Source organism: Desmodus rotundus, chromosome 6 (genome assembly GCF_022682495.2).
Source record: "Desmodus rotundus isolate HL8 chromosome 6, HLdesRot8A.1, whole genome shotgun sequence".
Classification (NCBI taxonomy): Eukaryota; Metazoa; Chordata; class Mammalia; order Chiroptera; family Phyllostomidae; genus Desmodus; species Desmodus rotundus.
Window position 1 is genome coordinate 117671338 of NC_071392.1, and position 12733 is coordinate 117684070.

Genomic DNA, 12733 nt, shown 5'->3' on the forward strand with positions numbered 1-12733 from the left:
AAAAGAAGGCCACCTAGACCAGTAGTTTCTGACCTTCCTACCTGGCATCCAGGTGGGCTCATGCCTCCCCTTGAATCAAATGCGAGTCCCTCTGAAAACATCGTGCAAGCCTGTCAACATCGTCAAGGGTGATCAACAGGGAGCCCCACTGAATGTGTGCCGAGAAGAAGCACTCTCCTTCCCCCCTGCAGAAAGGACACAGCCACAGGTGTCCTCTCTGGGAAAGTGTCTTTGGCTGTGGAGGCCTGAGATTCTTCTCAGAGAAGCTACGCAGAGACCCAGGGGCAGGTGGGTGGAACTGGCAAGAGGGACCCAACTATAGTAAGTGACACGTTCTGGGAAGCCTCCTCTGTCTCTGTGGGCTCAAGACTTGCCTTTCACTCTCTGAGACACTGTGGAAGCTGGGGTGGGGGGCAACCTGGGGCTATCACACCCCTTTCCCACTAAGAGATACTTGGCAGCCTGGCTTGGGGAAACTTCTTTCACTCCCTCAAGCAGCACCAGCAGGGACCAGTGGGAGCCCAGTGACACCCAGGTAAACAAAGCCAGATAATACCACAGAGACTCTGAAAATTAATCTGCCATTAGAATAATAGACCAGAAAAGTAGGCCCAGATCCACATGCTAAAACTAAACAGGGTAACTACCTGTTAAAATAAAAAAACTAAAATAAGACTCTATGTTAGTGACTTCTAGCGTCGTAGAAAAATGTTCAAGATGTAGAAAATCGCTTGTCATACCAGTAACAGGAAACTGCAACTTGAGAAAAAGCAATCAGCAGACACCAACACGAGATGAATCAGACGTTGGAATTTTCTGACATGAATTTTAAAGCTAGGATCACAAAAATGTATCATGATCAATTAAAATTTATCTTAAAACAAAAATACAAAATCTCAACAGACAATCAAATAAAATTATTTAGAACCATAATAGTAATGAAATTACAAAGGACCCAATGGAAATTTTAAAATTGAAAAACACAGTAACAAACTCACTAAATGAGTTTAATAGGAGAGTGATAATAACAGAGGATAGAATCAGCGAACTTGAGAACAGAACAACAGAAGTTACCCAATATAAACAACAGAGGGAAAACAAACGAGGAAAAAAGTGAAGATGTGAGGGACAAAAGACCTAACATTCATTTAATTGGAGTCCCAGAAGGAAAGGAGAAATTGAGTGGGATTGAAAGAGTGTTTGAAAGAAATCATGGCTGAAAATTTACCAAATTGGGCAAAAGAAACCTACAGATGGAAATTGAAAGGCACAGATAGAAGGTTAATATATAGAAGTCAGTTCCTTTCCTATATACAAGCAATGAAGAAGTGGAATTTGAAATTAAAAACACAATGCCATTTGTGTTAACAGCCCCCAAAATGAAATACTTAGGTACAGGTCTGACAAAATAGGTGCAACATCTATATGAGGAAAACTACAAAACTGATGACCAAAATTAAAGAACTAAATAAATGAAGAGATATTCCCTAGTCATGGATAGGAAAACTCATTATTGTCAAGCTATCCCACTTTGACCTGTAAATTAAACACAGTCCCAATCATAATGCCAGGAAGTTGTTTTGTGGATATCGGCAAACTGGTTCTAAAGACTGTATGAAGAGGGAAAGCCCAGAATAGCCAGCATAAGATTGAAGGTGAAGAACAAAGGTAGAAGACTGACACTACCTGACTTCAAGGCCTAACTGTAAAGCTACAGTAATTGGGACAATGTGGTGTTGGTGAATGAATAAACATGTAGATCAGTGGAACAAAACAGAGCCCGGAAACTAAAGGCAAATAAAAGTTATTTTACCTATAGGGAACCCCAGTTCAAACAACAGATGTCTTATCTGAAACCATGGGATCAGAGGAAGTGGCACAATATTTTTCAAATGCTGAAATAAAAGGAATTCTGTATCTAGCAAAACTGTCCCTCAGGAATTAAAAGGAAATAAAAACATTCTCAAAAGATGGAAAACTAAACGAATTTGTTGCTAGCAGACCTACCCTTAAAGAATGGCTAACAGAAGTTCTTTCACAGATAAAAAATGATAAAGGAATGCATTCTAGAGCACCAGGAAGGAAGGAGTGATGGAGAAAGCGGAAATGTACATATATACAATAATAGAACCTTTCTCCTCCTGAGATTTAGCAGACATGTTGATTGAATCAAAAATATAAAACTATCTGATGCAAAAAATGGTATTTAAAATAGGGAAAATAAAGCACCTAAATGGAAGTGAGGTTTCCACACTCCACTCAAAGTGGTAAAATGTCATTACCAGTAATTATAAGTCACATGTGTATAGTCTAATAGCTAGTGTAACCATCAAGGAAACGATACAAAAGATAAAAATAATATAAATAAATTAAGATAGAATCTTAAAAAATGTTCAAGTGACCCCACAGGAAGGCAAAAAGAGAGAAACAGAAGAATGAGAACCAGTGAGACATGTAGAACAAGTAATATACCTAAAGATACTATAAAACTGGACCTGACATTTCAGGTTGGTATGCCTGGCCTTCCCCTTTGAAGCCTTTCTAAATTTCCAGTAACCACTTGTTGGTCATTCACTGGAACACAGGGGATTTCTATTTAAAAACTGGTAAAATTTAATAGAAACAACACCTAATACAGAGGGGATGTGGAGAATAGAATATTTTCAGATATTGCAGGTGCAAATGTGAATTGTCACAGCCTTTGGAAAATAATTTGGCAGCCTACTTAACAATTAAAATTCATATTCCTTTTGGCCCAGTCACCTCCTCCTAAGATTCTGTTCCTAGAAATAAAAGCACAAGTAAAGCCACGTGTACGGGGGTATTTCCTGCTGCAGTGTGCAGAATGCCGACGACTGACCGAAAACAAAATGAATGTTAGTAGGAGAAAGGCAAAACCAAAAATATCTCCTAGGTTGGAATATTATGCTCCACGAAAAAGGATGCATTTCATGGTCTCGTGGGTGTGAAGAAAAATATTTCAGAATGCTTGCTAGTGGTTAAATGTTCATCTTGGCTGGAGGTAGGTGGGTATACCTGAGAAGAATGTTCTTTCGTTGACACACACACAAAAAAAGCCTGTGATTATATCTATTCATTACCTGTAAAATGATGTAAATGCACATGTTTAATGATGCTAAGTAAATATTTGAAATAAAAATAACCTATTTCTTTTTCTGAAAGTGATGCTTATTTGCAAATACCTGAACACGTCCATGTGAAGTCCACAGAAATTCTTAGGAGCAAAACAAGCATAATAGGAAGCCATAAAATCTTTGGGGTAGGAGAGCCTTAAAATAAAGAATTAAGGAAGTGCACGCCCGTGTTTGTTCTTGCTCTCTTTCTCTCTCTAACAGTGACCAGTGGGAAATTTAATTACCCATAAAACTGGGGTGGTCTCTTGGGTTGGTTGGTGTTGCTCCTCAGGGACCTTTGCCTTCCTTTGATTTGTCGTTCTTGATGTTGGCTTTGTGTTCAGGCTGCAGTACTTCCAGCTGTACAATCCAGCTGCAGCCAAGTCCAGAGGGAGAAGAAGAATGTTCTCTCTGAATGTCCGTCGTAGGCAGGGTTTCTTGGAAGCATTTGCTGAGATGGAGTTTGGGGTACAAATTGGTTATAATAACTGTGAGAGGAAGGGGCTGGAAGCAGAACTGGGCAAAAGAGCTTTAATGCAGGCCTGATCAAGGGGAGCTCTGGAGCAGGGATTGCTCATCACACTTGTTCATGTTGGATTGAAGTGCCCCAGCCTTTATGCCCACTCTGGTTCAGGCTGCCTTGGGCAGGCAGCCCCTGAAGGAACCAACAGCTGGAGGCCGTCTGATGACCACACTCCCTGCTGCAGCTGGAGGAAGTCCTTCCTTGATGGGGAGATCTAGGTGGCATCTCTGCCTACCACACTGTCCTTAAGAATCAGAAAATATCTCCTAGAAGTCCTTAATCAACTTCCCCTACATTTAAGTATTAGATTACATGTTGTAACAGAGACTAATAATGACTCTTCATAGTCTTTCTCTACCTCTGTAGTAAAGGAAGTCCTGGTTTTCATTGGATGCATGGTCATCTGAGGTAATGGCTATATTTCCCAGCCTCTGTATTTAGATTTGTCTAACTTTTGGCTAATGGTTAAGTTGAATTGGCAAGTTTGACTTGGAGGGATATATGCCTGTTCTGCTGGGTAGAATGTGGGAAAGACAGCTGGAGTATGAGCAGCCGTCTTGGGTTATGAGGTGGAAACCACCTGTGGAGGATGACAGAGCAACAAGATAGAAGAATATTAGGTTCTTTTTCTTCTTTACTGCCGTTCGAATACAGTTGTCTCTATTTTCCCACCACCACTTCCCCCTGCCCTACCCATGCCCACCTCCCACCCTCAATCCCAAAATATTAGGTTCTTGACGATCACGGACATGCTCTGGATTGCTTATATTTGGACTTTATATATCAGTTAAGCCATGACTGTGTAGGTTTTTCTGTCAGTTGCATTAGAACCTCATCTTAACTGATACACATTTCTAATCAATTATTGGCAGAGAACAGAAGAAACCATGATTGGCTCAGACTAACATTTTGGGGGGTGGAATAGATGTTGGGGAGTGAGACCCAGAGACTCTGGTGTCAGTTAAGGGTAGCAGAGGGAGAGAAGGGCAGAGAAGTCAAGGGAGTTTCAGGGCATGTTAATTGTGATAGACCATGGGATCTTCTTAACTGGGGAAGTGGGAGAGTGAAACGTGTGGGTGTTGGGGGATGAACATGGAGAAGTGCTAGTTTAGGGATCGGAGGTCCTCATGGGGCTGTTGACTCGCTGGGAAGGAGGAAGAAGGCTAAGTGAACTGCGGAGATAAGAGACGGCAGTCAGTATCGGAGTGTAGGACACCTAAAGTGAAGATTTTGGTGGTAGTGCTGTTACTGGTAATGACAAGACCTAGAGGAATGAGAAACTAAAATGGGGTGGAGGAAAGACTGTTAATGATGAAATTAAGAAGTAGAGAGTCTGGGTTTTGGATGGAACATCTTGGATGTTGATGTAGTTAAGTGGAAGGCAGTGAATTTGTTGCTGATGTCTTCAGTGGGTGAGGAGAAGTAACTGAGATCTCAGTAGGTGTCTGGGAAGGTGAGGGAGGCTGACCCAGGAGAGAGCATGTGTTTCAGAGAGGCTGACGTTGATGGAAGAGGGAGGAAAAATGACCTGGAAGCAGCACTGAGGAAAGAAACAACATCCTTCTTAAATAATAAAAATTTCTGTATAACAAAGTATACTAGACACAAAGTGTAAAGAAAAAAAGTAAATTGAGAGAATAAATTTATAGTACATTTAACATACAAATTGGAGCTCCTTAACATAAAAAGAGCTTCTAAACATTAATTTGAAAAGGCAACTTGGTCCCAAAGTGGTCAAAGAATATAGAATCTAAATTCACAAAGGGGGAAATGCAAATGAATAAAACAATTGAGAAGGTTCAAACATTAGCACTAGTACCAGTCAAAACATTAATGAAATACTAGGATATGCTTGTCTGAGTGGGAAGACCGCAACACACTGCTGAGCTTCAGGCTTGGCATGGGTGTGGGAAGACAGGTGCTGATGCGCACTGTCCATGGAGGGTTAGGGACCACCACTGCAGAAGCAGCAGCCTAAGTGGCGACGATGGGTCTCTTGTGTGTTGTGGCATCTGATGCGCTTGCCCATCACAGTTACCTGTCTATAGTGCTGTTGGATTAAATACTTGTAACTGTTACTGTGTGACCTTATTTTTAAAAACCAACTCATATTTATAAGTAAGTTCTTGTGTCTATTTTTATGGTACAAAGTACAATTTTCCCATCTTATCTGGAAAAATTTAGATATGTTTTTTGTTCATTTGTGTTAGTTTTAGTTTGTCTCCTTAAGTGTATGTATTTGTTTCATCTGTATTTGTGTAATCTGAATATAACTGTCCAATTATTTTCTTCTGGTTGTGTATCAGTAGTATGCATTAGTATACTCACTAATTTGAAAATGAACAAAGTAAATAAGCCTGTCACTTCAAAGAAAACAACTGGCAGTATTTGTTACCAAAGATAAAATAGAAGTTTCAAGCAAGAATTAGAGCTCTAATTGATTGTATTGAGAATTAAGAAAGATGATATTAATATATAAAATTTTGATTTTTTTTTAAAAATTACAGACTAACTGGATCTTCCGGGTTTATAACAGATGGACCTGGAAATTATAAATACAAAACGAAGTGCACGTGGCTCATTGAAGGACCGTAAGTAATAGTGGCTGATGTAATGTAATTTTTTTCGGTATAGGGCTCAGTGTGGCGTTACTTTTCCTATAAGTAAAATGAACAATCTGTAGCATAAAGTACTTAAAATATTTTTTTGTTTGGTAACTTCTTAGTTTATAAGTAAATTTGATTTTATTTTTCTGAATTTCATTGTTACTTAACAAAAACATTTGTGTTGATTTAAAGCTGCAGATGAATTGCACACACCAGAACTTTGTGTATTTTCAGTTGTACTAATTAAAAAACTGTTGAGTATTTTAAATGGGTTACTTAAAGCATTAGGCAATTGTAATATTGTGTCATTTTTCTGAGTACCTATTTTTACTGTGGTGGGGGAGTCAGAATAGTCATTATTGCCCAGACTACTCCCTCTCCGGGCTCCCAGGGCCTTGCAGCGTTGCCTTCTTTGTCTTACCTCCGGCACACTTGGGAAGCGGGGTTTCTCAAACTTTTTGGTCTAAGGACCTCGTTACACTGTTAAATTTATAGAATTCCAAATATATATTTTTTGTGTTTACCATATTAAAATTAAAACTAAGAAATACTTAATTTACTTTAAAAACAACAATAATAAACCCGTGTGTTAGCACAAATGGCATAATTTATGAAAAAAGAAACCCTGTACTAAAAAATGGTTAGTGAAAAGAATGACATTGCTTTACATTTTTGTAAATCCCTTCTCTGGATTTATAGAAGTCAGTTGGATCATCATCTTTCTTCTGCATTCACTTTGTTACCATATGTTACTGGGAGAAGTATGTGAAGAAAATTAGGCTTCACTTAATATGTGGTAGGAAAAGGGAAGGGGTTTCCATGGCCCTTTTAAATAATTGTGGTTGGTCTTTGGTACTATATCAAAACTGGAGAAGTGGTAGTTTCTTAAAAGTAAATTGTAGTGTGGAATCAGAAACAATGTGAATGAACTTTCGGAATTTGTTACGTTAAAATGAATTCATTTTCTTGTACTTTGAATGGATCTTTAACCTGCATAAAGGTGCATTGTTTTTGTAACACGATATGTGGGACATTTGGAAAATACTGGTTCACTGAATTATGCAGGTCTCCCAAATGTTGATATATTTCATTATATAATATAAAAAAAAATCACATTGGGCCGTGGCCGGGCAGCTCAGTTGGTTGGAGTGTCATCCCAATACTCCAAGGTTTACAGGTTCAGTCCCCACTCAGGGCACATAGAAGAATCAAGCAATGAATGCATAAGTAAGTGGAGCAACAAAAATAGGTGTTTCTCTCTCCCTCTCTCTCTCTCTCCCCCCTCCCATTCACCTTCCCTCCATCCCTCCCCCTCTCTCCTTTCTCTCTCTAAAATCAATTTAAAAATCACATTAGCTAGTATCACCATCAGTCTCATCAGAAGTTTTAAATACTGGAAAGTTGTATTTGATTGGTGGATCCCAGTTTTCCAGAGCTCTAATTATTGCTTGAAACTTCTATTTTATCTTTGGTAACAAATACTGCCAGTTGTTTTCTTTGAAGTGACAGGCTTATTTACTTTGTTCATTTTCAAGAAAATATCTGCCATATATCCAGGTCTGAAAAACCGTAATTTTTCAGTTGTTCTTTCAAGTAAAAATGATAAATCGTGTTCTAAAAGAAAAGCAACAAATTCAGCTCACAACTCAAACAATTGCAAAAGTGATTTTCCTTGAGACCATTGTAATTCGTTAGGTAGCAGAAGTGCTTTATGCATACTTCCCATCTTGTCATGCAGAATATTAAAAAGATGTGCGCTATTAATAAAATTAGTAATTTTTACCATCTAATAAAGATATCCTTAAATGAAATTGTCATTTTTTCCTTCTTTTTTCTATGAGAGACTGGTGGTGAAGAATAACAGTGATTACTAGTACAGTTTGGTGCTTCACCCACCGTTGCTCTCGTACCATTAGTAAATGCCAACATGGGGATAAGGCACAAGATAGCCTAGTATTGACTGTTGTGAACAGTCGTGACCTGTCGGGCCCCCTCAAAGGGTCTCGTGGTCTGTTGTCTGCCCTTTCTGTTTCTATCAGTTCACTCCCGTCTGGTGTCCTCCTCCACTGTTGCTGTGCATGTGACCTCAGTGCTTGCTCCTCCTCAGCCTAACCAGTGAATACTTTCTCCTTCCTCCTATCCCCACATTCAGCCTATTAGTGAGTTCTGGCCGGTTTCCCTCTGGAGTACCCCCAAATCCATTTACATTCTCCTTTTCATATTGATCTCTGCAGTTATTGTAAGTACTACCATCCTCACCTTCCTGGGCCCCTGTAATAGCCTGGAAATTGGCCTTTTTGATTCTCACCCTTGCCCCTTACCTACCTCTCACTTCTTACTTCACGCGGTTCCCTAATTTGCTGTTTCAGGCATGCTGATTTTCTTCATATTGCTCCAATGCATCAAGTCATAACTTCTTTCTTCCCCAGACTTTACGATGGTGTTCTTTCCTCTGTCTAAAGCATTGCTTTCAAGCTTTTCACGTGGCCTATCACTTGTCATTCTACTCTCCTCCAAAGCTTTCTGGGGTATTTCTCCACGGCCTGTTGTACTACTGTATCATATTTCCTTTAATTTCTTCATAGTAGTCATCACCATCTGAGTTAACTTGTTTATGTATTTATTTAGTTGTTTGCTTAGAGAAGTTAGTTAGACAAATAAGTGTGAGGTAGAGGAAAATCTAGGCTGGAGACATATAATTAGGCATCAGCAGGAACTAAATGGTGTTGCTAATTCCGAGAGCTTTATGGGTGGAGTGTTTGAGCTGAAGCCAGGTTGGAGAATGAAGTGGTGAGTGGGGTAGGAGGAAATGGAGAGAGCAAAGTCTTCTGTTGAGTTTCATTCTAGAGGAGAAAGGGATAGGACAGGGCAATAGCTAGAAGGAGAGTTGGGATATGAAGCTTTTAATGTTTTGTGCGGGGTTTTTGGTAAAATACGGGATACTTTAGGAGATTTAAATGGGGATGTGGAAGTTCCAGAAGAGAGAGAGATGGTAAATATTTGAGAGATAGAAGGAGGAGATGGTAGGTGTATGCTTTGGAAAATGGGAATTTGAGAGATTTTGGGGTGATCTTCAAAAGCAGGGAGGTGGGACCGAATGGGTTGAAATAGTAATTGAGAGTAACAGTTACGGAGGGAGAGAGTTAGTAGTAGGACTGCAGCAGAATTGAAGGGCCATTTGAAGTTGGTGAGCAGTGACCAGTACTGGAACTAGCCTACTCAATGGTGTGACTTTTTTCTGGCACAGCTTAGTTTTCTTTGGATTTAGTCTAAGTCAAAGCAGGTAACTGTTTTCCTCTAGACCAAGGCTCTGCCAGGTAGTTCTGTGAAAAGTCAGAGGGGCAGGTGAGTTTAGAGAATTGGCAGGTGTGTATGTGAAATGGTGTAGTATGGAATCTTCAGTTGCATAAGGAAGTGCAGAGATGGAAGGGCTAATGGATTGGTTCAGAGACCGTTAATGAATGGCCACAGTATAGACCGTAAGGCCCAGAGAGGCACAGACCGCATCTATTTTGTTTATCATTGCATGTTTAGTGGTCTCTTGTACATATGTAAACATTTAGTAAATCTTTGACAAACAAATAATACCGCTCACTATTAATTTCTTCTCTTGGTAAATTCTTTAAAAATATAGCTATTTTTTCAAATGTTTGATGGTTATGATTATTATAAATTACTTTTTTTTTCAGGCCAAACAAAATAATGAGACTTCGTTTCAGTCATTTTGCTACAGAGTGTAGTTGGGACCATTTATATGTGTATGACGGGGACTCAATTTATGCACCACTAATTGCTGCCTTTAGGTAAGCTCACTCGTATAAGTAGTTAATCACATGGTTTCTGAATTCAAATGTGTATCTCCTAGATTGCATTCTTACTGACTCACCTTTACTATTCCTTAACACATTATGTCATGGAAAGAGTACTAGTTCTGGAGGCCTGACTTGGTTTCCTGTAGCTACTAGGTAAGTTTCTGGGCAGAGAACTTGACCTCTCTTTTCAGTTTCCTGCTCTGCACAGTTGTGGTAGTAGTATCGTTCATCCTCCTCTCATGGTGGTGGTGAAGTTTACATTTTAAAATTGTTTTGTGAGTAATATATTGAATAATAATATTTCTGTGCAAAAATTAAATCAGGGATTACATTCATCTTAGTCCTTGTGTTCCCCATTACATAGGCCTTCAGGAGGGATTTGTTGAATTCAGATGTAGAGAGGTGTGTGTGTGTGTGTGTGTGTGTTTATGTGTATGCATTAATATGACCAAGGGGAAATTTTGGGAAGAATACACAGAAAATGAACAGTGGTTATCTGAGGAAGGTGAGGGATATGCCAATTATGTATTGTGATTTTGTTTTCAGTAAGTATATTCTATGTCAGTAGTTAAAGAAAATAGCTTAATACCACATATATGGGTGTTTTGGATTATTTTTGGCATTTTAGTTTTTATTAACAATATGTGGCTGTGTTGTCATCTTTTTGACCACATAGGAATTCAAATCCATCCAATTTTTCTTCCTTTTACTTGATAGAAGACTTATAAAGTAATATTTCTCTAAAATACACATCTCCGTAGAGAGCCATAGTTGTCAGTTTTTCATCTGCAGCTCACTTTCTAGAAATTTTTCCCTCAAATATTTTATTTCCTTGACTTTAAATAGAAATCACTTCAACAAATATTTTGTATCCCTCACATGAGACTAATCTCATGTAAGTAACAGTAAACAGTAGATGAGTTGCCCAAGGACACAGGAGACCAGCGGCCTAATGTCCTAGAAATCTCTCCTGCATATCTTTGAATTAGGAACCAGTTTCAAAGATTCACTTACGAAGCCAAAGAGCAGGATGGCTAGGCCATGCTAAGCATTAAAATGTCATTTGCTAAGTGCTGAGCCATGCAATTTGAAGCATACCTTGCATTATAGCAGGGGTCACACCAAACCTTAGCATAAGCCCAAAAACTACCTATAGTATGATGTTATCGTAATACTACTTGTTGGTCACTCGATACTGAGTTTGTTAATCCAAATTCATAGAGTCCCTATTATGTACCGGGCACTCTGAGTCAGCTTGCCCTTAGCCCTGTGCGAACTTCCGCCAAGCAGGTGTACATCATCAGTCTCGTGGTTCACCTGGACTGGGTATTTGATGAACAGACGTGTGAATCAACAGCAACAACAAAACAAGCAGAAGGCTGTACTTGTTCTAATTAATGACTTTTGAGAGAAGCCAAAATATATGTACAGATAACAGGAGAAATTTTAGGTTTCTACAAAAAAAAAGTTGGTTAATGATAGTACAGATTAATCCATTGATTATGTTAAAGTTAGAGTGGGAAAAGATATGTTTTGAAATTGAATTTTACTTGAAACACAAAACCTCTGAAGCACAGGTATACAGAACAATTTGGAAACCACTGTTTAGGCCAAAAGGCCCTGTCACAAGATGGGGAGCAGAGGGGTGCTGTTGAGTCTGGAGGACTTGACCAGAGGAACAAGCCAGTGGTGATGTCCTGGGGACTGGAGTGCAGGGAGCCTGGAGGCAGACTGTTCAGCCAGTAAAGGCGGGAGAATCCCACAGGATTCAGAAGATGTGGAGTTTTATTCTGAGTTCTGCTCCAGTCTCCATGTGAATTTGAACAGGTCATTTAAGTGCTCTACACTTCAGCTTCTAAAACCTAGAATGGAGGTGTTGTATTGTGTTTTTTGGGGTGTATTGCAAACTGTGAAGTTGAATTTGACTTCAAACTGGTTAATCACATTTATCTTTTATATATATTGAAGTTCTGAATAAAACTGTGTTTAATAAACACAATTCCATCACTAGACAACTTTGAGAACCACTGGAACAAGTCTCCTCCAACTCTACAACACTATAATTTGGTGGCACGCTCACTGCAACAAATGCGCAAATGAAGCACCATTGCAGAGCAGCCGTTCCGCTAGGATCTGTTGCTAGGGAGATGCAGAGGTGGTAGTGGTGATGAGGCAGTTTTACTCTCTGAGAGCATTCTTCAAAAGAACATTATTGCTTTTAGAGATTTTTTTTTTTTAAGAAAGTCAAATGTTGCTGAGGCCAGGCAGTTGTTGAAACTGAGGTGGAAAGCTATTAGGGGAAGCCTTATGGAAGTGGGAGTCAGTCAGTCTGTCCAGCACCCCACTGAAACTGTGGTCAGACCATGGCACAGTTAGAAAAGTAGTCAAAGATTTTTATTTATTTATTTTTAGAGAGAGGGGAGGGGAAGGAGAAAGAGAGGAAGCGAAACATTAGTTGGTTGCCTTTCCTACACGCCCCAACTGGGGACCAAAACCGCAACACAGGCTTGTGCCTGGACCAGGAATCAAACTGATGACCTTCCGCTGTGCGGGATGGTGCCCAACCAACTGAGCCACACTGGTCTGGGTGAGGAGCGTGTGGTCTTACAAGGAGACAGGTGTGTCAAATAAGGAGTACCAGTACACTTATGTAATATA

General features: G+C 39.5%; 1 protein-coding gene across 6 annotated transcripts in view; it reads left to right on the top strand.

Moving 5' to 3' along the window:
• Positions 1–12733, top strand: part of ATRN (attractin) — a 158896-nt gene that overhangs the window by 21262 nt on the left and 124901 nt on the right. For all 6 annotated transcript variants that reach the window (XM_045194786.3, XM_045194784.3, XM_024559427.4 and 3 more), the window contains exons 2-3: positions 6165–6248; positions 9953–10066. In XM_045194786.3, the coding sequence (XP_045050721.2) occupies positions 6165–6248; positions 9953–10066 (198 nt within the window). The remainder of the gene's footprint in view (positions 1–6164; positions 6249–9952; positions 10067–12733) is intronic.